The following is a 24,229-nucleotide window of genomic DNA, read 5'->3' as shown; positions in this document are numbered from 1 at the left end:
AGGCTTGTAGAAGGTCAACAGTGTAACAACAGGATCCTGGCAGAATGGCAGGATGTAGAGGGACAGATGACAGAGGGACCAGTCCCCAGGTAGGAGGAACGAGTGAGAAGTGGGTTCTGGATGGAGGCACAGCTGCCCACGTCTGTGGACCCTTCCCTTCTGTCACCTCCTGTTCTTGGACAGCTGAGCTCTGGATCTACAGGTGGGTTTATAGGAAGGCCTTGAGTTTCAAGGGCAAGATAAAATTGTTCCTCACCTGGCTTTTCTTTACAATGCAGAAAGGAAGGACCAGGCAAGACCTCGTTAACCCTGAGATCAGAGAAAAGGACTCAAGAGGCTACCTAGTTTTTGTCCTGTTGGCCTTGGGCTCTCGTCTTTAGCAGAGAGATTGGTGAACACTATGGTTGCATTTCTTTCCTGGGGACAAACTTCCTCTGATCAAGGATACTCTCTTTCCATTAAGTCAGAAGGTAGCTGGGTTTAAAAGGCATGTGGCTGTTTGAGGTAAGCCTGGTCTACAAAGCAAATTCCAGAACAGAGAAACCCTGTCTCAAAAATCCAAACCAAGCCGGTAGTGGTGGCGCACGCCGGTAGGATTTGCTGAAGGAGGCAGAGGCAGGAGGATCACGAGTTCGAGGCCAGCCTGGGCTACACGTTTCTTTCTGGGCTGGAGAGATGGCTCAGTGGTTAAGAGTGCTGGCTGCTCTTCCAGAGGTCCTGAGTTCAATTCCCAGCAACCACATGGTGGCTCACAACCATCTGTAATGAGATCTGTGGCCCTCTTCTGGCATGCAGGCATACATGGGGGCAGAATGTTGTATACATAATAAATAAATTTAAAAAAAAATCCAAACCAAACCAAAAACGAGTAAATAAATGTTGTATAACATTAGCAGAAATAACATCCATTCTCGGCGGAAGTGTTCAGTCAGAGGTTGGACCCGTGTTTGTACACAATCATGTTTTATTTGAAAAGATGTCGACACTGTATTGAGTACCAACACAGGTGACCAAGACACCACAGCCCTGCCCCAGCAGGCACTGGCTGGGGTATAGTTTGAGTTGGGCTGCTATTTTTCAGGGTGAAGGTGGTGGGCTGGAGGTGGAAGTGGGAAGGGAGAGGATAGAAAGAAGAAAAGGGCACTGTTCCTAGCTCCAGTTTGGAATCTGACGGATGAGGAGGAGGACCACTCACACTATGATTTGACTCACAAGGCTCTTCTAACCAGCCCGGCCCCCGCTGATGTGCGAATAGGCAGCCTGCTGGGCCAGCTGGGTTGGGTCAACACACAGGCACACTGGGTTACTTTTCTCTGCATCTTGTGAACTCTTCCTAGGCTAGAGGATGTAAGGATTATATAATCACAGTCTTAACAGAGCATCTGGCCAGGCCAGTGTTAAATACTGTGCAGAAGAAGGAGAAGTACCAAGCTGGGTGGTAGAGGCAGGACACCCCTGTGGTCTCATCGTTTTGATCTTCTTGATTGAACCCACAGAAAGATGTAGTATGTCACGAAGACTAGAAGTATCTTTTATTTTAAACTCAGACCTTTACACCCATCCACATAAGAGCAACTATTCTTTTTGCTTTCCCTGTCTTTCTTCAGAAACAGAAGGCAGATGTTAGAAACTGGTCAGTTTATCTTCTATACCAAACACACACAGGAGTCTCTTGTGCTTAAGGATCAAGTTCCCTGCTTGGTTCTACAGCTGCTGAGCCTCTGGCATCCTGTGACATCCAAGAACTTTCTCAACATCTGGAATAAGGCCTTCACAGTACGGAAAGAATCAAATCATCCAAAGGTTTGCGTGTAGGGAGGTGAGGACATGACTCCTCAAGTCACCATGGCTTAGAGATGGTTTAGAGAACTGCAAAGTACCCTCCTGGACCTGAAGCCACAATGGATGCTTCTGAAACGGTCCACCAGGCTCCCTTAAGGGGCTGCTCACCATGCCTGATTATAAATTTACACTTGCAGCTCGATGACTCAAACATATTTAAACAGACACCCCCCCCAAATCCAGGCTGGAATGTGTACATATCAGCAGGCCCGTGCCTCTTTGACGTAAGTAACACTGAGTCAACGGCTCTGCAAATTCAATAAACGTTTCCAGATTCCTTTGCATCCCAGCAGTAGCAGGGAATGGCCAGGATGAAGCCATGGTTACAATTGCTAAGGTCAACTGGTGATGCTGTCTTGGTTAACAAGTCAGTTTACGTAGCTTCGCTTCATTTTCCACGCATGTTGTATTTTGAATCATTTATTATAAAATTTATATTAAGAATGTTTGTTTTCCAAAGGCATATGCTCGAGGGGCCGTGGCTTGTCATGTATCTTTCCTTTTGGTACTTCGGCAAGCGGAGGAGTCACCATGGCTGTGAGTGGGGTGGGCATTCCATGGGTCATCTTCCTCCACAAGCAGAAGATGGGGAACAGGGGACGCTGGAAGCGCCCTTATTTTCAGATATGTTGGGAGAACAACCTGATCTGTTCAGCTCTTTAGGGCCTGTGAAAATAAAGAGAATTATTGCTTCTTTAACTATTGGGACCAGTCACTCCCTGCCCCATAGTCATTGAGCCTATTGTCCTTTTCTGTGGTTTCAGTCCCAGACCCCTGTGCCCTTAGTTCCCAGGTATTCCCCTCCACATCTAGTCCTTAGGCAGGCGGGGTCAGGACTCCAGACATCTCCAACACGATGCACTGGCAGCTGTGTGTCACCGCCCTTCCCAGCCATGGACGACTCATCCTCTCCCCTCCCCGCCCATCAGATTTCTCTGGTTTCTCTCCCGTGCTGAGTTGGAACGCTGTGAGAGAAGCTTAACCAGGAGAAAGGCTCTTCCCTCCTAAAGCCAATGCCAGGAAAATAGAACGACCTGACCTGTGTGATGGGTGTGCAGGACAGGTGTGAGGGAGTGATAACTACAAAAGACGCCACCCACATCACACACACAGTGCACACACGGTGCACACACAGTGCAGGTCCTCATCAGAACGAAGGCCTGCCTCTGCGACAGGTGCTTTCTTCCCCTCAGCACACCTGTCTTTGATGGCTGGAGGGCAAGGAGATTGATGAGGGAACAAGTTAAAACTTGGTTTGGATTTTCTTTCAAGTGTGGGTAGTTGGAAAACTAAGACGAGAGATCCAATCTGCTCAGACCGCAGAGGAAGTCAGTCTTGGGCTCTGCCTGTGTTTTTAGAAAAGTCTACAGCCAGTGCTGACATCTGTCCCTGTGGAGGCGACAAGGCAGCGGTTCTACGCATGCAGAGGTTTGAGTGGTGAGCAGACGGCCAACGTTCACATATCACATGGGGATAAGAGGTTACTTACGAGAACCTTCCAGAAACTTTCCTCATAACCACAATGATGATCCCTCCAACGAAGCCGATGGCTAACAGGACGCCAATTATGATTCCAATCAGGGTCACTACTGCCAAGCCATCTGAATAAAGAGAAAAGAACCATGAGGCCTGGGAAGAGCAGACACAAGCGACGGCATTGTCCTGTTGCTCTCAGCAGAGAGTGCGCTCTGCTCTTCTCCCAAGCACAGCGGAGTCTGAGTCATGCGTGAAAGCACTGAGCCATTTTTCTCTTCTTGGTGCAGAGAGCAAACCCAGGCCTTGAGTGTGCTAGTCAAGCACCGTGCCACTAAGCCCCACACCCAGCTCTGCTCTAATCCCATCTTGTGAATCAAGAGATTTCGGAGTCTCTGAATTTATCACACATAACCTGCTAGCTTCACTGTTGATGGGCATGCTTCTTTATGGCTGGTCCATGACAAAAGTCCCAGAAAACTCAGAACAGAAGGAATATATTTCAACATAATAAAGGCTCTGTATGACAAACCTATAAGCAACATTATTTAAGTGGGAAAACCACAAATTATTTCCATTACAAGAACAAGGATGCCAGCTTATTCAATATAATAGTTATAGTAAACTGTGATAGGTTGTCATTCTCCACACTGTGTGTGTGTGTGTGTGAGAGAGAGAGAGAGAGAGAGAGAGAGAGACTTGTGAAGATGAGGCAGGGGAGTTATATTCAATGTCAGCCTGGACTACAGCCTGAGCAAAACTTAAGTGATATTCTGTCTCAAAGTAAAAAAGTTGAAAGTGGGCTGGGGATGTTGCTTAGTGGTGGACCATTAGCTTAGTATGCACAAGGTGCCGGGTTCGATTCCCAGCACTTCAAAAAGCAAGGGAGAAAGGGAGGGAGAAAAAAGGAAAGGAAGAAGGAAGAGAGGAAACCCATCATCTCTGTTTTGGAAGATGGTCCTTTCTGTTCTTGTTTGACTGAGATCCCAGAATGAATGGAATTCCCCCCAAAAACTGGATTCAAAGAAACTTTCTTTTTATCTCCCAAAGGAAGACCAAAATCTCATTTACCTCTCTTATCTGTGGTCTCTGTTTCGTCAGCTGTGCTATCTGGAAAGAGAAAAATGCAAAGACAGAGAACTATTAGGATTTAATGACTATAACTGAACAGTTGGCAGCTGAATTTACTTGAAGTGGAATGTTACAAAACCTATGCAAAGAGGGTAATTCCCTCCACAAACCCGACTGGGGCTTCAGAAGCCAGCATGACAGTCTCTGTACCGATAACCATCCCTTTGCATTATCTATCACCAGTTTGCGACTTCACAGCCCACCCACAGAGCCTCTGTACTTTTGCACCCAGTGGATTTTATCTTAGCTGATTTTAAGAGTCAAGGCTCCTGAGCCACAGCTGTGAAGTAAATGGTTGGGAAAGCTGAGTGCTGAGGAGCAGAGGAACGCAGGTGTGGCGACTTCGCTTTTTACCAAGATCCTGGCAAACAGGGCAAGTGCTAAGGTTCTAAGCATCTTCACAGCAGGCTTCTTATTTGGGAGGAGGTGGCCAGGACTGTAAGGTCGCCTCCTGATAACTTTTCCTCTGTGGTCTGACCTGTACTTGGGTGGCCTGCCCTGCTAGGCTGAATGAAAACTGGTCCTTTGTGACTTCCACCCCTGTCACTTGAGGGTGTCCACCAGCGTCCTAGTCCAGCCAGGTGGCCACAATACACACTCTCCACCTGACTTCCTCGTGGACAGTTAGTTTCCCGTGACTTCTACTTTAGAATAAAAGTCCTTTACTTAGTTTCTCCCACTACCCATTTTACAGAGTCCTTAATTCTGGAGTTGAGGGTGGCTATCTGCCTCAGCTGTAGATGAGGCCCAAGGTCTGGTGAAGACAATGAAGAGAAGGGAAGATCAGACTTTCCCTAGGATCTTAGCTCACCGCTTTCAGAACAACGGTTCTAAACCCGTGGGTCGCCACCACCTTGAGGGTCTCAGATATTTACACTACAATTCCTAACAGTAGCAAGTTAACAGTTATGAAGTAGCGATGAAATAATATAATATAAATAATATGATGGTTGGGGGTCCCTACAACACGAGGAACTGTACTAAAGGGTCGCAGCCTTAGGGAGGTTGAGAATCACCACCCTAGAGAGCCAACAGGTTCCAGAAGTAAAACTGGCTGTGATGTGATGTTTATGGAGGGAGGGGGGGGCTTTGAGGTTCTTGGCTCATAAAACCCACCCTGAAACAAGCCATATAAACTAGAATTCTTCTCCAAGAAAGACTAGGGAAGCTTTACTCATGGGCCAAACATGAGAAGTCCTCTACAGTTTTGAGATGTGTTCTTAGCCGGGCGGTGGTGGTGCACGCCTTTAATCCCAGTACTCGGGAGGCAGAGGCAGGCGGATCTCTGTGAGTTCGAGGCCAGCCTGGGCTACAAGAGATGTGTTCTAACACTCGTTATTTCCTCACTGAGGCTGACTTGGTTCTGCCTGGCAATTACTGTCAGTGTTTTCTCAGCAGCTTGCAGCAAGACTTTCCATCACTTCAAAGACACAGCTCGGTGGGAGACTACTTGCCTGGCCATGAGGAAAGTGCTAGATTAGATCCAGAGCACCCAAAATACTCAACCAACCAACCATATACATAAACAAGCCCCCACCCCACTTCATAAAAGCAATAGGAGCAAAATATGTGCGGCAAGAAAATTATGACATTAATTACGATTTTGTGTTTATTTTGTTTTGAGACAGGATCGGATCATGCTGTACAGACCTGGATTGCCTAGAACTCACTTTGTAGACCAGGCTGCCCTCAGGTTCACAGAGCTTCATCTGCCTCTGCTACCTGAGTGCCTGGATCACAGCTGTGTACTACCATGCCTGAGCAACATTCATTCTTGTAAGTGTGCAGCTCAGTGGGATGAAGTACACTGATCACGTCCAACCATCACCTCCTAGAAGCCACCATTCTGCTGTCTACATCAATTCATTTCAGCACCTCTGGGTGCCTCGTGCAAGTGGACCCATACCGTATTGTCCTTTGTGCCTGGCTGAACGTGCCTAACATGCGTTGTAGTATGTGTAAGCATGTATTTCTTTTTTAAAGCTAAGTTGTATTCCACTGTGGGTACATATTATGTTTTTTTTATCCATTCATTTGGTTGTGACTACTGAGTTGCTTCCATGTGTTAATATTGTGGATAGTGGTGTGTACACAGGCAAACAATTGTGAAAGATTTTGTTTTGTTCTTGAGACAGCACCTCATGTAGCCCCCATGTTATTGTTTGTCAAATAAAGTCTTACTATGTAGCCCAGGCTAGCCTCTGATTTGCAATCCCTGTGCCTTTGAATGTGAAGGTTTATGTACCACCACACCTGATCTAAAATCACTTGTTAAACCTTTAAAAGTACTGTAGAGTTCTTAAATCTCAACTGGCAACTGGACCTGGAAGTATGCATTGAAGAATAACATACAACAGTCAGTCAGGTTCCGTGGCATATGTAGTCCCAGCACTTGGAAAGTAAAATCAGGAGAATCAAGGAGTTCAGCTACAAAGTCAGTTCAGGTCACAGGCACCAACCTGGATGATGTATACAACACACAGTCCTGGTGGGTCTGACTTAGATAGCCATAAGGTAAACTTAGATAGCCAGGAAACGTCGGTGTAGAATTGCTGCCCTTGAGGGTCAATGCAAGATTCTTTTACAACTATTATTATTGATTGATTGATTGACTTACGTATCTGTATGGATGTGGGCACTGTGCTGTGGTGCCCTGCAGAAGACAATTTTCAGGCTTTGATTCTCTCCTTCATGTATGCTCCAGGGATTGAACTCAGGCAGTCAAGCTTGGCAGCAAACACCCTAACCTGCTGATCTACTGAGCCATATGACCCGTCTTACACAGATATTTTTCCTTTTTAAATATTGATCTTACTTTCATGATGTGTATGTGTTTGTGCGTGGCACCCTAAGAAGACAGAGATGTTGGGTTACTCAGAGCTAGAGCCACAGGAGGCCGTGAGATGCTGGGGAACTGAACTCTGAAAGTGTGTGTTCTTAGCCACTGAGCCTTCTCTTCAGCAGCCAGCACAAGGCTCTAACACAGGGTCTGCAGTGCAACACTCGGAGCCAGTGACGGGTCCTTGGAGGGGGTTGTGACTAGTTATCATTCATGGGTGATGTAAGAGCGGACCCACCTTTGTTGGGGTGACTTGTTGACTGATCCACAGAATGGCTCGTCACCATTTTGACAGTGGTTGTACTCTTATGTTCTTCGTGATCGTGGTCTGGGATTTCTGGGGTTGGCAGGTCCTCAAAGGGAGTGTCTGTGTGTGTTGGTACCTGTTAGAAGTGGGTGAGGCAAAAGAGGGAACAGAGCCTGAGGTTTGAAATGGACAGCATATGACGTCCTGCAGGAAAGACTTTAAGGTAGCAAACATTTCACAAACGCAAGTATAAACTCCAGATGGACACAAACAAACAAAAACCAAAACAAAAAATAAACAAGAGTGGAGATGGGGATAAAACCAGGTTCAGTTCAGAAGTGAACTTTAAACGTTCAGCATGAAGACTTCCTGTCCCTTGATCTCTTTGAAAAACACTGGCTCCCTCACACCTAAGTTTTTCTCTCTCAAACTGGAATAGCACTTTTCTCTCACAACATTGACTTGGCAGAACTGTGTGGAGGAGCGGAGCTCACCGTCACTGACAGCTCACTTTGTACCAGGCCCTTTCAATACATTCTCAGTACACCATGGGCAACTTTTTCAAGTAAACTCAATGAACAAAGCCGAAGAGATTCCATAATGAGCACCGACTCCCTGCAGGAAAGGTCCTCACAGCTATTCAGTGACAGTGGAAGGCTAGGATGTGGTTCCCGGTTTATGTGTGAAATGCATGTGGGGGGGGGGCGGGGGACTGTTGTGGAATATTCGTTTACACTGTGTGAAGATGTGTCACTGTGATTGGTTTGATAAAGAGCTGACTGGCCAATAGCTAGGCAGGAAGAGGTTAGGCAGGACTTCGGGGACAGAGGATAAAGAAGAGGAAATGAGGAAATAAATATAGGTGTGAGAGACACCAGAGGAGATGGAGCGAGAACAAGAAGTGCAAGATGGAAGAGAGGTAAAAAGCCATGAGACCAAACGTAGATTAATATAAATAAATTTGTTATAAGAGCAAGTGGGACAATCCTAAACTATAGGCCAAGCTTTCATAATTAATAAGAAGCCTCCATGTCATTTTTTATGAGCTGGCAGGCCAAAGAAAATCCATCTACACAGTGGGTGTGTGTGAATGTGTTTGTTGTTCCATGAGATGTATCTCTGACTGGCCTGGGGCATGCCTCTTAGGTTAGGCTAGCTGGCCAGCAAACCCCAGAGATCCACCTTTCTAGGTATCATCATTTTTGGCTTTTATGTGGGCTCTAGGGGTTGAACCCAGGTCTTCATGCCTGCAAGACGTGCATGTTATCGACTGAGCCATTTCCCCAGCCCAGGGCTGGCTTTTCTACTTTTTCATTGCTCGTCATTGAGGACAGAGCAACTGACCTGGATGAAGAGCCACACAGAATGAGTTTGTGTCGAAACTGGCTTGGGGGCTTGCATGGTGAACTCCTCCCACCTCCCCAGGGACCTACTAAAGCTCCCTGAATCCAGTTTGTTGGCTTGTTTGACAGAGTCTCCCTATGTAGCTCTAGCTGTCCTGGAACTCACCGTGGAGACCAGGCTAGCCCATATTTACAGAGACCTGCCTGCTTTGCCTCCTGGGTACTGGAATTACAGGCATGTGTGCCACTACGCCTGGCCTCAGTGCAGGCTGGCAAAGGCTGATTTCATACCATCTGAGAAGACATGGTCTATTGCTCTCAAACTGTCTGTGTCCACCGCACCAGCTCCCTTGTCCTTGGATGAGACTTGGATGTACCTCTGTGGCAAGCTATACCACTATTTCATTGTATGGCAGTTGATTCCATATCTAAGCATACGTCATCCCCCTGGCATGTGACAGCCTGCCTTTGGAGCCAACTTCCTCTTTCCCTGGACACTTCCCAGGGTACCTTTCCAGTAGATTCATTCAGTCCTCCAGTAGTACCCGTGGTTGCTATTCTGTCTTCCAGACCTGGTCTCACCATGCCACCTCCTGGACCTGGGGTCACAATATCATCTTCTAGTCCACCTACGGGTGCTGAAAAAGAAAGGTCAGTCAGGGATGCGGTATGCAGAGGATGTGGACAAAGCCAATTGGCCACTTATAGTCATGATTGTTTCCTATACTGTAAACTGTGGTCCTTTCTGCCCTGTCACAGTACCAGGGCCTGCACCACTTCCTTATGGTGCCACTGACACACACCATGGCCTGGTCTCCATAGAGAAGCAAAAGACAATGGGAACAGTTGGTGACACCGCCAGCTAGGGCTGGACAAGAACCTGCCTACCTTTCCCTTTCTAGTAAAGAGCCAGTGCCTCCATTCAGACAGGTAGAGTATTACACAGACCAGGAAAACTCTGTAGAATCATCTGAAAAGTTTTCTAAGCAGACCTGGGTCCATGCTCTGTGCAAGCCTACAAAGGTCCAAAAAAAATAAGTGTTCGTTCATTTTTTACAATCAAACTCTCAGGGTTAACGGTACTCCAGCAGCAGAACACATGCTTGGTGTGCTCAAGGTACTGGTCTCAGTCCCTAGCACCAAAACATTCACAAGAAGAAGAAGAAGACGAAGAAGAAGAAGAAGAGGAGGAGGAGGAGGAGGAGGAGGAGGAGGAGGAGGAGGAGGAGGAGGAGGAGGAGGAGAAGGAGAAGAAGAAGAAGAAGAAGAAGAAGAAGAAGAAGAAGAGGAGGAGGAGGAGGAGGAGGAGGAGGAGGAGGAGGAGGAGGAGGAGGAGGAGGAGGAGAAGGAGAAGAAGAAGAAGAAGAAGAAGAAGAAGAAGAAGAAGAAGAAGAAGAAGAAGAAGAAGAAGAAGAAGAATCATAGGTCATAGGGCTGGAAAGATGGCTGGGAAGGTAAAGGTGCTTGCTGCCAAGCCTAATAATCTGAGATCAAATCTGGGACCCATGTGGTGGAAAGAGAGAACTAACTTTTGCAGATTGTCCTCTGATGGTCATGTATATGCTATGGCACAAGGCCTGCCCCCATAAATAAGTAAATAAGATTTAACAAAATTGAAAACAACAACAGTAAACCCACTCTCCATTACTATTTAATTGAGATTGTCGTTCACTTGGATAATTAAGATGACTGACCCACTGACCTCATAAATTGATTCCAACTGCTTTTTTGAGACAGGGTCTCACTACGTACTCCAGACTGTATTTTGGTCAATGTTTTATCACAGCTGCATGTGTGCACAGACACATGGCAAGTGCTTTACCCACTGAGTCATCCCGCCTACCCTGACCCTGACTTCCTGCACTCAAGCTCGGATGAAGGACGAATGAGGGAGTAGCAGGTTGAATCCCGCTGTGGGAGGATGCTACACCTTGCATCTATCTCCACCAAATCCCATGGGCTAGAAACTGCCCACATTCATAAGTCAAGGGTGTTTGAAGTTGGGGCTCTTGGTGGGTTATGAGGACTGAATGAGGTCATCAGGATGGGGTCCCCAAGAGGTGAGTAATGGGTTAGAAAGAGGAAGAAGATAGATCTGAACTGAGGTATGCATCTTCACTGTGATGTCTTCGAAGGTGCTAGCAGACACGGGCACCTCGTTTTTGAACTTCCCAGCCCACAGTGCCATGGGAGAGAATAAACACCTATTCTTTATAAATTACATGGTTTGGGGTATTTTGTTACAGCAGCGAAAATAAATAGACTCAAATGGTGTGAGAGATGACAGGGTCCTCTAACTGCCTCAGGACTAAGTGCACCAGGGCATCTGCTCTTAATTCACGTAATCCTTTTCACGAGTTACAGATCTGACTCACTGGCTGTGGGCCTCCTCCCTGGATGGAGCGGTTCTGGAAATGCCATGACCAGATGCAGTTACGAAAGAAGGGTCATGCATCAGAAGTACAGGAGGGAGGGGTGTTGGAAAGCGCCCGCTATAATTAAAGAGCAGATGTTCATCCACGCCTAGGATGTTGTTCTGATGAGCAACCAACCCTTCCTTCGACACTTGATTTTCCCTCCGTTGAGACAGCCCAGCCAGAAGCGTGGCTCATAAATATTTGATCAGAACTCCACTGCTGATGCCAACAGGGTGGGAGGCCTCTGGAAGAATGCTGCTAAATTCTGGAGCCTTCTCTTTGCAGCTGGCCCTATTCCAGTTGCTGGTGGATAGCTTTAGATGAGCTACCTAGCATATAAATCCTTAAAAAACAAAACAAAACAAAACAAACAAACAAGCAATCTTGAGGTGGACTGATTCCAAATTTTCTGAGAAATCACCATACTGATTTCCAACATGGCTGTCCAATTTTGCACTCCCACCAGTAATGGAGGCCTTCATGAGAATGACCTAGCCCCTCTACATATATGCGACAGTTGTGTAGCTTGGTCTACTTGTGGGATTCCTAACAATGGGAGCAGGGGCTGTCCCTAACACTGGCTTTGGGGAACCTATTTCTCATACTGGGTTGCTTTGTCCTGCCTTAATACAGGGAGGTGCTTAGTCTTCCTGCAGCTTGATATGCCGTGTTTTGTTGATACCCTTAGGAGGTCTGCCCCTTTCTAACAGAAGCAGGGGGAAGACGGGGGGAAGGAATGGGAGGAGAGGAGGAAGGAGAAACGGTGGCCGGGAGGTAAAATGTATAAACACATTTACTTAAAAAAAAAATCATATAAATTTAATTTTAAAATCTCAGGAAAATCCTTAAAACTCAGTGCATACAAATGGTAGGCCTCCTCCCATGGGCATTTGCTGCTATGGCTGAGGGCGGGGATTATGCCCACGGAGTAGAGAGATGTCTAATGTCCCTTTTCTAGAAAAGTAATCCTTATCTAAAAGCTAAGCATTGTCCATTGAACAGACATTGTCTTCAGCAGCGCAGCCACTGGTAAGGTACCCCACATTCCCATAAGCAAACCCCACCCATGCTCCTGTAGGGTGAAACCCTAGTGAAACTCACTGGGTTTCTCTCTCTCTCTCCCTCTTTTTCCCTCCCTCCTTCTCCCTCACTCCCCCTTCACAAGCGCGTACACACACACACACACACACACACACACACACACACACACAAAGAAGATATGAAATCAGAAAGGAAATAGTTTTGTTTGGAAGAGAATGGTGACTAGAGGGACCAGGTGCATATGGCCAGAACACGCTACTACATGTATGAAAAAGTCATAATGAAACCCAGCATCATGCACACATAATACAAGCTAACAGAATACTAATACAATACTAATAGAAAACATTAAAATAGCAACAACAAAAATTCTTTATCCCCTGGATTGAATTCAGTTTTCAAACCCATCAGTTGTTATAAAGTTCCTAGGAGCCATTCATCAAAATCATTTTCCATACGGTGTCTCTAACTTAAAACAAGCCTTGCTTTCAAAACAAAAGTACTGAATGAAGCTGGCTTCAGTCCTTTCATAGAAAGCTCAGTTCACTGAAAGAGTAACTCGATAAAAATTCCCCCTTGTTCTTTCTTTCCCTTGGCCCACACGGCCAAGTACTGAAGTCTCCCTGAATAGACAAAGGGTGTTTTATGAATGACCGTCAAGATTACGATGCGTGCCTTTTGTCTCTCTGGCCCAGCATTCTTGTTGGCTCCCTGGGAAAGTTATCTTTACAAGATTCTCAATTATTTTGGCAGAAGGCTTTCCCTGGTGGAGAGTGTCGGCCAGCTGCCGAGTTTCTAGCCAGCAGCTGACATCTCCTTTTCTCTTTGCTGGTGACCTTCAAGCCATGGATTGATGTCTTTGCACTCTCATGTCCTCCTAGGATACACACACCACCACACGCACATGCAGGGTCGCACATCTACGCATGCATACAAATGCTTATGTAAGTGGAGAGCGAAGAACCCACAATCACAACAATGCTCACAGCCTGGCGTGCCAGCAAAGTTCTGGAAACATCTGTATCCCTTCCCGGTCACCTGAGTACACTTCCCTGACACACTCAGCTGCAGCTAACCTGAGAGTGAGAATCAACAGAACTTCTCCACATGAGAAAAAACTCACCCCTTGCCATTTTCACTGTTATTCTTTAAGAAGCTAGGTCAGGGGCTGGCTTAACATCCCTGACTTCTCTTTCAGAGGACGTGGGTTCAATTCCCAACACCCACTGTGACAGCTCACAACTGTCCGTAACTTCAGTTCCAAAGGATTGTGATGCCCTTTTCTGGCCTCTGTGGGCACTGCATGCTCTTAATCACAAACACCCACACATATTAAATAAACAAGTCTTAAAAAGTATTTTGAAAAAGCTAGGACAAAGTTTGAACTCTTTAAGAGGAGATAACTGAACTAAAAATGATTTTTACACTGAGGCTTTTAAGTTTGGAAGCCTAGAACTTTTAACTGTGCCCCAGACTATTGCGCAGTTCGCAGACTGCTATGAGCTACTACATGGGTTCTGGGAGCCAAACCCAGGTTCTCTGCAAGAACAGCTTAACCACTGAACAACCTCACCAGACCTTATGAATGGCTTTATCTTAATATCTAATTCTAATACTACAAAGTCAAATTTCAAGTTTATGGGCTGCCAAGATGAGTCAGCCGGTAAAGGTGCTTGCTGCCAAGCCTGACAACTGGAGTTCTGCCCCTGGAGCCCACATGGTGGTAGAGGAGAGCCTACCCTTTCAAGGTGTCCTCTGGCCTCCATATGCCTATGACCGATGAGGCCCCGTAACAAACAAAAATAAATAAATGTAAAAGGATTTTTAATGAATTATTTAAGGAGCTGGAGAGACAGCTCAGCAGTTAAGAGTTTGCTGCTCATGCAGAGGATCCAGATTCACCTCCCAGCACCTGTATCGGGCAGCTCACAACCACCTGCAATTTAAAATTCCTGGGGATCCACTTCCTCTTCTGTCCTGAGGGCATCTGCATACACATGACATTCATTTACACACATACGCATTAATAAAAATCCTAAGAGATACATCTTAACGAAATGATTCAAGTAAGGACACATTTGTGGGCAGCATTTCTTCAGCCTTCTGTTCGCTTGGGGACAGGATCTCACTATATAGCTCAGGCTGGCTTTAAACTCCTAGAAATCCTCCTGCCTCAGTCTTCGAAGTGCTGGATTACAGGTTATCACCATACCCGGCTCTGATATTTGTTTTAAAAGTCATAGAATTTGATGATATGTCAAATTGGATATTGTAATAGGTACAATGCCGCAGCCACAAATCTTTAATAAAAATCTTTTGACTGTGTGTTCAGTTTTTTGATTTTATTAGTATATATTTAATATGTGGTGGCGAGTGGTCCCATCTAGCTGCTAGCCATCAGGGCTGCCTTTGTCAGTCACATTTTCCTCTTATGGTATTCCATCTCTTTTGAGGTTTCTCACATCCTTCATGCCTTATGAAGATATTTCTTAGGGGTCTGGGGAGAAGACTCAGTTGGTAAATTGCTTGCTATGAAAGTATGGGGGGACCCGGCACCCATATAAAAACTAAAAATGGAGGTTGCACAGGTGACTCAGAGGTTAAGAGTGCTGGCTGCTCTTGATGAGAACCCAGGTTCAGTTCTCAGCACCTACATGACCGCTTACAACTGCCTGTAATTCCATTTCTAACGGGATCTGGTGCCCACTTCTGGCCTCCATGGGTATTGCACTCACATGTGCATACACATCAAATAAACGCACACACATCCACATAAAATAAAGACATCTTTTAAAAGCTGATGAGCTGGGCAATGGTGGCACACACCTTTAATCCCAGCACTCAGGAGGCAGAGGCAGGTGGATCTCTGTGAGTTCGAGGCCAGCCTGTTCTACAAGAGCTAGTTCCAGGACAGGCTCCAAAGCTACAGAAAAACCTTGTCTCTAAAAACCAAAAAATAAAAAATAACAATAAAAAAATAAAAGCTGATATGGTAATACACATCTGTAAGTAACACCAGTGCTGGTGGAAGGCAGAGACAGGAGGATCTCTGGAGCTTACCAGCCAGCCAGTCTAAAAGAACCCGAATGCTCGGTGCTCAGTGAGAGACCCTGTCTCAAAAGCAGATGGCAAAGTGCTGCAAGCCACAACATTATACAGAAATTGCCCAGCCATCTTTCCACGAGCAACTTATCAGATCCAAGTGATCTGGTAAAAGCTAAACTGAAAGGCAAGGCTTTTTGGTGTATTATTGCCTTGTGAATAAAGTAGCTGTCCTTTGCTGTAGCTGACTTCCTTTTCTGTTACATATTTGGGAATTAATTCCCACAGCTCAGACCTGTTTCGTGAAAACAGTTTCCCACTGCCAGGCCTTGTTCCTCTCTCCTAGGTAAGTGCAGAGATGTCTTCCTGCACTTATCTTCATCAGCAGGCATTTGGATCCAGGCATAGAGCATCCCGCTTATGGTACTCACGGATCTCCAAGGACACAGAATTACTTCCTGCCCAAGTTGCTCTGGTTTTACCCCATGACCTGAATGGCTGATAAAGCAAATTTAGAAACCTGGGTCCCTTCTTTGTTTCCACTGCCTAGAGCAGTAAGTCTAACTCCAGACCTAGGCCCATACAAAGTACAGTGTCTGGTGTATGTGCTATCTGATCAAGAGCCATCAGCTTCCCTAGGTTGCCTAGTTACCTTGCAACCTCTATGCCCACTGGAAGAAAAGAAGTTGTGCGCTGATTTAAATAATCCATGCCCTATTCATAATGTTACTGAAAATAAATTCCTTAGCTCTTTACTAACCACCTAAAAAATGAAGTGTAGCACACCAACCTTCCTCTCTAGAATTCCCTGGTGATTTAATTCCTTTCTTAACTTTCTCCATTAAGGAGTTCACTGACGTGTACTAGCCACTCCCGTGTGTGTGTGTGTGTGTGTGTGTGTGTGTGTGTGTGTGTGTGAAAACTTTTATCTGATTTTCTCTGGGGCAAAAGAATTCTAGCCTGGAACCTTCTAGGGCTGGGGAATTGCTAGTTTTAAGGGTATATATAACTGGGAACATTGGTAACAGGTAGAACTAAGGACAAGGAGGAGCAATGTAGACTAAGGAACAGTATAGAACAAGGAGAACAAGTAACGGATGGAACAATGAGAAATGATGGATTGGAGAGAAAAGAATAAAGAAACGTAGAAAGACAATTCCCGTTGTGAGTAAATTTCTTTGCCCTCAGATCTTTAGCCCCCCTTTGGCTATCCATGGTGTCTTTAACTGAATCCCAGAAGGGAGTAGTAAAGGTGTAAAATTTTTTAAGGTTCCTGTAAAGAAGATACCCAATATCAGCCTTATGTGTGTACAAATATAGAGGTACACACACACACACATACACGATACACTCTTTATATTAGCTACTATAGCCTGCTTTTCTGCTAGTTGGAATTTGCATCTCTTTTGCAAAAGGCAAACCCAGCCAGTAATCAAACACCTTATTTCCTTTCTCTGGCACCATACTCACCAAGCCTTCCTTGGGTTACGCAACTACTCATGCCTATTTCCCCGTCTCAGTTTAGTTTGTATACTTAATAGTTTGACTGTCTGTGTTTACTCAATGCGGTCCATCAAACAGGACTATGCAGGCATGCCTTACCTAACAAGATTCCATCCGTGCACAACAACCTTTGCTTGGGAGCTTATAATGGTGCTCGAAATGGGGCACCATAGCTGACCATGCGTCACGGTGCCACACATTACTCTGCATCTGATGCAGGTGGATTAGAGGGAAGACGTTATTTATCCTAAAAAGTGTGTCTGTCTTAGAAAGACAGTCCTTTGTTCTCTGCTCAAGTGAAGGCAGCATCACCATGAAGACAGGAGCCCATGGGACGAGGAGTGTAGCTCCTCTGTAGAGTGAGCGCTTGTCCAGCATGTCTGGGCTCACACCCTAGTATCACATGAAGTAAACCAACAACGCCTGCATGCATGCACACAACAAAAACAAAAAGAAATTTTTGGGGGGTGTGGTGGCTGATTCCTATAATCTCACAAGTGCTTAGGAGGCTGAGGCAGGAAACTTTTGAGTTCAGGATCAGCCTGAGCCACAATGTGAAATCCTGTCTTGAAGCAAACAACGAAAATAGCTGTGTAAGGGCTCTTTCCGGGGTACCTGCTGGACTGACAGCTATGTCAAGATGAAGCTGAATCTCTCCATCCCAGCCACGGCTGTCAGAGACTCCTTGAAGCGGAAGATGAATACACACGTCATACTTTCTATGATAAAATAAGTGCATGGCCACAGAAGTAGCTGCCGATGCTTTGGGTGGAGGGTGGAAGGGCTATGTGGTCTAAATCTGTGGGAACAACAAGCCAGGTTTTCCCACAGAGCTAAGTGTCTTGGCCTACAGCAGAGTGTGCCTGCTGTTGAGCAAGGGGCATTCAGGAGGCAAAGGCAGGGGGATCCTGATTTTGAGTCGTCCGGGCTTCACAGGAAGAGCCTGTCTTAAACAAGACAAATCAAACCAAAACAACCTCCTCCGCAAAACCCCAAAACAATATAACTAAAAGTTCATTCTCAACTGGAAACCATTCTGTTTAGTGAAATAAATCAATTTCAGAAAGACACACAGCATGTTTGCTCTCATAGGCTAAACCTAAATGTAAATTCTCTGTGTGTGTTTGTGTCTATGTGTGTGTGTGTTTGTGCATGTGCTTACACGTATGTGTTTATGCGTGTGTTTACATGTGTGTCTGCATGTGTGTGTAGGTCACAAAACTAGAAAGATAATCATAAGGGGAAGAGGAGACCCTAGGAGAGGTGGGAAATAAAGACAGCAAAGAAACGCGTACTAGGAAAGCAAAAGAGGAAGTAACTGGGGGAAGAAAGGGAACCAGCTGGAAGGGGTGGGAGGGGCAGGAGAGAGGAGAATGAGAACAAAGCAAAATGTCATTTACGCTCGCAGATGCCACGGTGACGCCCGTGGCTTCCTCTGCTGACCTGAAATTTTTCATAAAGGAAAAACAAGGGCCCTGGCCTAGTGCGATGGCTCAGTGGAAGAAGAAACTTTGTAGCCAAGCCATGACCTGAGTCTAATCCCTAGGACCATATAGTGAAGACGAGAACTGGCTCCCAAACTGGCTCCCAAAAGTCGTTCTATGACTTCCACACATCCACTGTGGCATGCATGTGCTTCTCCCCCAGTAAATAAATCCATGTTTTAAAAAGGAAGTCTAAACTGGGCGGCGGCGGTGCACACCTTCAATCCCCAGTACTTGGGAAGCAGAGGCAGGCAGATGTCTGAGTTCCAGGCCAGCCTGTTCTACAGAATGAGTTCCAGGACAGCCAGGAACCCTGTCTGGGAAAACAAACAAACAAATAAAATAAAATAAAAAATTAAGTCCAGACCTGAAGAGATGTCTCAGTCAGCCAAGTGTTTGCTGCACGCAACCCATGTGAAAAGCCATGTGGAAGGGTGCCTATAATCCAGCACTGATCTAGCCAATCAGTGAGCTTCAATAAGAGACCCTATCTCAAGAAAATAGGGTAGAGGGGCTTGAAAGGTAGCTCAGTGGTTAAGTGAGCATGCGAGGACCTGAGTTCGATTCTCAGCATCCAGGTTAGACAACTCATAAACACCTGCAACTCCAGCTCCGGGGGCTCTCACTCTGGACACCTTCACTCACATTCAACATCATTTTTAAAAAGTGGAGAATGACCCAGAAAGACAACGGACATGCATGTTTGGCCTCCACCTGTGTGTACAGCACACACACGCACTTACACTTACACACGTCTCACACAGAGAATCCATTTGGAAGAACAAACTCTCTTCTGTTCCTTTACCCCCATGAAGGCTTTTGCATCTCATTTCCCTAACATGTCTTAAGAGGGTGACCACAAGTCTCAAACATACCTCACACCATAGATGGTCTCAACCCTGCTGAGCTCTCACTGGGGTTCCCAGGAGCCCCTGCCTCTTCCCCCAGCTACCCCAAGTGGGTTTCTGCAGCCAGGGCGAGAGCCTAGAACTCTCCTCTGCTTACCACGGCTCTGATGTTCTCGGTGCACCGCGGGCTGGTCCTGCTCCTGGCCTTCTGAGGAAGTCATTCTTTGGATATGGATGCAGCAGCAAATATTTATAGGGCTCCTCTGATATGAAGAGCCGTTCTCCAAAAGGCATGTTCCTCAACACAACACCGGGTAGTTTGCTGGACGCAGCCAGAATCCGCCCTGGTGTAGCCAAGGATTTTTTTCTTTTTTCTTTTTTTGTCTCTTCACTCTTTCCATACAGCTTGGCAAACTATTCATCTGATCAAGAGATTGGCACTGGAAAACCTCCTCCTCTCTGCCTTGGGTGTCTATATACGTGTCATGTTCACGTGCATGGGAATGCGTGTGTGTGTGTGTGTGTGTGTGTGTGTGTGTGCGTGTGTGTGGATCAGAGATCAACCTCAGCGTCACTCTTCAGGAATATACTCACCCTATTTTTTGAGACAGGGTCCCCCAGTGGGTGGAAACTTGTCAATTCCACTAAGCTAGCTAGCCAGGAAGCCCTAGAGATCTGCCTGTTTCTTTATCCCCAACTCTGGGATTCTAAACACTCATAACCTGGCAGTTTTTATTTTTCCCACAAATTCTGGGGCTCAAATTTGGGTTCTCATTTTTGCACACCAAACTCTCTACCGACTGAGCTATCTTTCCAGCCCTCTCTGTGCCTTTTTGAGACAAGGTCTCAACACAGGCTGGTCTTGAATTCATGATCCTCCCGTCACTCCTGAGACTGGGATTAGAGGCATGCGTGTCAGCATACCTGGGCTGAACAACTCTACTAAGCTAGACAACTCTTGGGAGGCTTGGCCCCTGTCACCCTGGGCACCCACAGAGATGCCTTCACTTACTTCCCTCTGGGAGAGCATGGTGCCACCTAACACATTACCAGCCTCTGGAGTCACGGCAGGTCCTTGGCAGGTGTTTGCTGAGTGACCGATGGGTAAGTATACGGACAGTCAAGGAACTGGGTTCTTTTGAGATATTCCTTGGATGTGTGCACTACCTTCACTGCAGAGTTGGTGAGCGCCTTTCCCTACTGTAGGGCAGCAGGGATGAGGACAGAACAAATCACCTGTGAGGCTGAACTCTGCTGCCCTGCCTGTCACTCGCTGTCACAGCTTTTGTCAAACCTGCAGACCAAGCCTGGTTGATGAGATGGGACACGACTGTCAGCCTGCACGCTGCTGACAGACAGGATGAGCCCCTCTTCCACACACTGAACAGAAGGATGGCAGAACTGAGATGTGCTCCTAGATCCTCTAAGAAAATCCTACACACTACCATCAGGAGCCTGTTCCCTTGACCTCATAGTGGGTATGGGTTGTGCATGGCTCCAAAGGTTTCCTGTGCTTCGGGGTGGCTGGCCCCAGTGGGTCACCTCCCAAAAATTGGAAACGGCTTCTGAACGATCCTGTAGCTGAACAAGGGCAATGAGAGAAGCGCTGTGGTGGGACTCAGTGGTTGAGTGTGTGAGTCACAGAGAGGGACAATGAAAGACGGGGAGAGAGAAAGGAAAAGAAAAACCAACATAGCTGTGGTGGGGGTAAGAGGACAGGAATAGGAGGGGAGGGGAGGGGGGAAGAGTGGATGGTAACGATGCACCCCTGTAGTAATCTAGGCATTAGAGAGACCAGAGCATGAATATGAGGTATGTCTGGGCTACAGGAAGACTCTAATGAAGAGGAGGAGGAAAACGGAAAGAAAATAGAGAAGAGGCCAATGGCCATTAAGGACTCTCATTTTCATTCTGAGAGCAAGAAGTCATTGGGCAGGTGGAAGGGGGAGGGCCTAACTCTGGGCCACCCAAGCAGACCCAGTCCTCCACCTTCAGAAAGGGAACAGGGGACAGGACTGTCCAGGAGGGGCAATTCTGATGATGGCTCCTTCTGACTGAGTTTACAGAGAATGAACAGAAGCTGCTGCCCTGAGCTTCCCCACGGCCTTTACACACACATACACACACACACACACACACACACACACACGCCCCTGCCACAAGGAGCATCCCTGCTTTTCGGGAGGATGGCGAGGGAGAGAGTTAGTGAACCACTGACTAGGAGAACAAGTGGTTATGGCGGACCGGATGTCAGCATCCAGCAGAGTGCAAAGCCACCTGTAACTAGTGTGTCTCCGGGTCACTCTTGCAGGCCGGCATTCTGTGGGTGTGAGTGTGTCTCTGTGTGTCCTCCCCAGCTGTGCAGACACATGTGAGCACTATGGGCAGGTGTATGAGCAGGTGTGTGCACACGTACGGAGGCCAGAGGTCAACCTCGGGTGTACTTCCTAGAAACTACCCACCTTGTTTTCGTAGAACACGGGGCTGATGGAGTAGGCCCAGTTGGCTGGCAGGTGAGCTCCAGGGAATCCTCCTGTCTCAGTCTCTCCAGCGCTAAGATTCAAAGCACTTGCCACCATGTCTGGCTTTTTGTGTAAGTGCTGGGAACTGAACTTAGATCCTCATGCTTGCAAGGCTAACACACTTTACCAGCTCAGCCATCTCCTCAGCCCTGAGCCTCTGCCTTTTAAGGAAAAGGCTGGGGTATACAGCTAACCACGGATCACAGGAGCTTGAGGCTGGGCTGCCAAGGCCCATTGCTGTCCATTCAAGGCTTCACCACACCCACTGCCCCAGGAGAAAGTCCCTCTCTCCACAGGGAAGCTGGGAGGCAGTGTCTCCACAGCAGTCCAGGTCTTGGCCACACTGGGCCATTCACTATTTCCTCCCTTTGTGGTTCTAGAACCTCTTTTAAGCAACCTGACATTCTGCTGAGTTTGTTGCCCAGTCAGTCTCACAGCCTGAGGACACAGAATGACTAGGTGAGCGGTGGTTACGTTTTTTTTTTGGGGGGGGGGGGGCTCCAGGAAGTGAATCAGTATACTGCTCACCCCTAAACTCCTCGGCAGCAAACCAGAGACAGCTGACTCTAGCTTTCAGTTTGATTACTCAACTCGGGGAGACCACTTTGCTCTCTTGACTAAGAGCAGACGGTTTTCCTGTAAAAGGGGAAATGAACTCTGTTTTGTGGGCAGGAATCATACCTCCTAAGAGGTTTTCTGGAACCCAGCGGGAGCTGGATGCACGCACGAAGGGCCACCTTCTAGGGAAGATAGTTGAGCGGTGACCTCATCGGATGTTTTAAGGGTGCTGCCCAGAGCACACATCACAGTGGGGTGAGGGCACTTGCCATCTGCCAGGAACTGAGCGAGACTCTGAGCTCTGATTACTCAGGGCTCTCAGCTGAGCGGCTGGGATTTCGAAAGAGTGGAAGAGCCCCTTCAGATCGGACCTGTGAGCCCAGGGAGACAATGTGCAGAACCTTGGCCTTGGTCCTCAGCTTCATTTGGAAGCTGTATCTCGGGAGACTTTTATATTGCATTAGAATAATCTTGGTTTTGTTTTCATAGCACCGGGGAATCAAACCCGGGGCCTTGTGTGTGTGCTAGGCAACCGTCTATGACCGAACTGCATCTCATCTCAACCCGTGGTAGACTAAAAAATTAAGCTGCTTTGGCCAGCAGGGTGTCTTCTGAATTGCCCTTGCCATCTCTCTCCCTTCGTCCTAGCCCATGGGAAGTTCATGCATCCAGCCCCACCTCCAGGTTCACTGTTCAGACCCTCTTAGAACACAGGCTCCCACAGGCCCACAAGATATATCTTGATGGATCTCTTCCATCCCCTCAGAGTCTTAACACTGAAGAGCAAACACCTGCCGTTCTCACCTCCCCTACCTGATTTTCACAGATCTTGAGATGGGTTCATTGTCAACCTGACCGGATGTGGAGTCAGCCAGGAGATACACCTGTGTTTATAGAGAGGTGTGACTCGGGAGGGAACAGGGACTCTGAATGAGACTGGCGGCACCCTGTGGGCTGGGGGGGGTCCCCAGACTGAACAAGAAGGGTCAAGGAGGAAGCAAGCTGAGGATCAGCATCCATCTCTCTCCCTGGACTCCCTGACTATCCATGTGGCCAGCTTCCTCACACCCCGTCCCATCCTCCCTCCCATGATGGGCCCCACGCCCTCACACGATGAGCCAAACCAAAGCCTTCCTCCCCTACGTTGCTTTCCGTCAGGTATCTGCTCGTAGTGATGAAAAGCTAACCACTGCACCTGCCTTCTTTTGAAATAGATTTGTTTCCGATTTTGTGTACATGAGTGGTTGCCTACATGTACGGCCACACACAGATGGTGCAGTTGGAGGTCGGAAGAGGACATCAGATCCCCCAAAATTAGTATAGGTGGTTGTGAGCCTCCGTGGGGTTTCTGAGAAGTGAATCCGGTCCTCTGTAAAAGCAGGAAGTGCACTTAACTGCTGAGCCATCTCTCCCACTCCACACTGTCCTCATTGCCTTGACTACCGATAGGTTTGGGTAACACCACTCCCTTGCTCTTCATCGACAGATGGTGACTCCAGTCTGAACAGATGCTTTTACACGGGGCATCCCAGGCCAGGCAAGGAGCCTACCACTGAGCTACACCCCAGCCCCAGTGTTCTTTTACAGATTCTGCTAAGAGGCAAGATCGGTCCACCAACACTTAAAATACAGTGATGAAATCTGGGCTCCTAGGGGCTCACAGAACACTATCAAAAATAATAACAAATAAGCCAGTTCATAGAATGGAAGAAATGTCTTGGGAAGAATCTCTTCTCTGGCTTCAGTGAAATCTATTCAGAAATCAACAGCAAAAGGAAAAAAAAAAACCACTTGAAATTTTCATATCTTGCAACTAGAAATAATCTACAGAACTCTCACTCTAAAGAACAACAAAATGCATTATTTGTTGATGAAAGCACCAAAGGTCAAAATGTGTGGGAAGGAGGCAATGTTCTGGCGGGGGGGGGGGGGGGGGGGG

At 47.0% G+C, this 24,229-nt stretch overlaps 1 protein-coding gene across 3 annotated transcripts in view; it reads right to left on the bottom strand.

Annotated features, from left to right (window-relative positions):
• Positions 1–1,510: 1,510 nt before the first annotated feature.
• Pdpn (podoplanin) overlaps positions 1,511–24,229 on the bottom strand; it is a 31,065-nt gene continuing 8,346 nt past the window's right edge. Inside the window, exons 1-6 of one of the 3 annotated variants that reach the window (XM_050120378.1) lie at positions 19,368–19,532; positions 9,386–9,513; positions 7,524–7,668; positions 4,387–4,425; positions 3,332–3,443; positions 1,511–2,508 (exon numbers count right to left, since the gene is read on the bottom strand). In XM_050120378.1, the coding sequence (XP_049976335.1) occupies positions 2,502–2,508; positions 3,332–3,443; positions 4,387–4,425; positions 7,524–7,668; positions 9,386–9,513; positions 19,368–19,431 (495 nt within the window). In that variant the 5' untranslated portion in view covers positions 19,432–19,532 and the 3' untranslated portion in view covers positions 1,511–2,501. Of the gene's footprint in view, positions 2,509–3,327; positions 3,444–4,386; positions 4,426–7,523; positions 7,669–9,385; positions 9,514–19,367; positions 19,533–24,229 lie in introns of those variants that run through there. The other 2 variants (XM_050120376.1, XM_050120377.1) reach the window with 2 other exon arrangements.

Source organism: Alexandromys fortis, unplaced genomic scaffold (assembly GCF_014885135.2).
Source record: "Alexandromys fortis isolate MF-2015 unplaced genomic scaffold, M_Fortis_MF-2015_v1.1 scaffold_174, whole genome shotgun sequence".
Lineage (NCBI taxonomy): Eukaryota > Metazoa > Chordata > Mammalia > Rodentia > Cricetidae > Alexandromys > Alexandromys fortis.
Note: the sequence above shows the minus strand (reverse complement) of the source record. Positions and strands in the feature narration are given on the sequence as shown.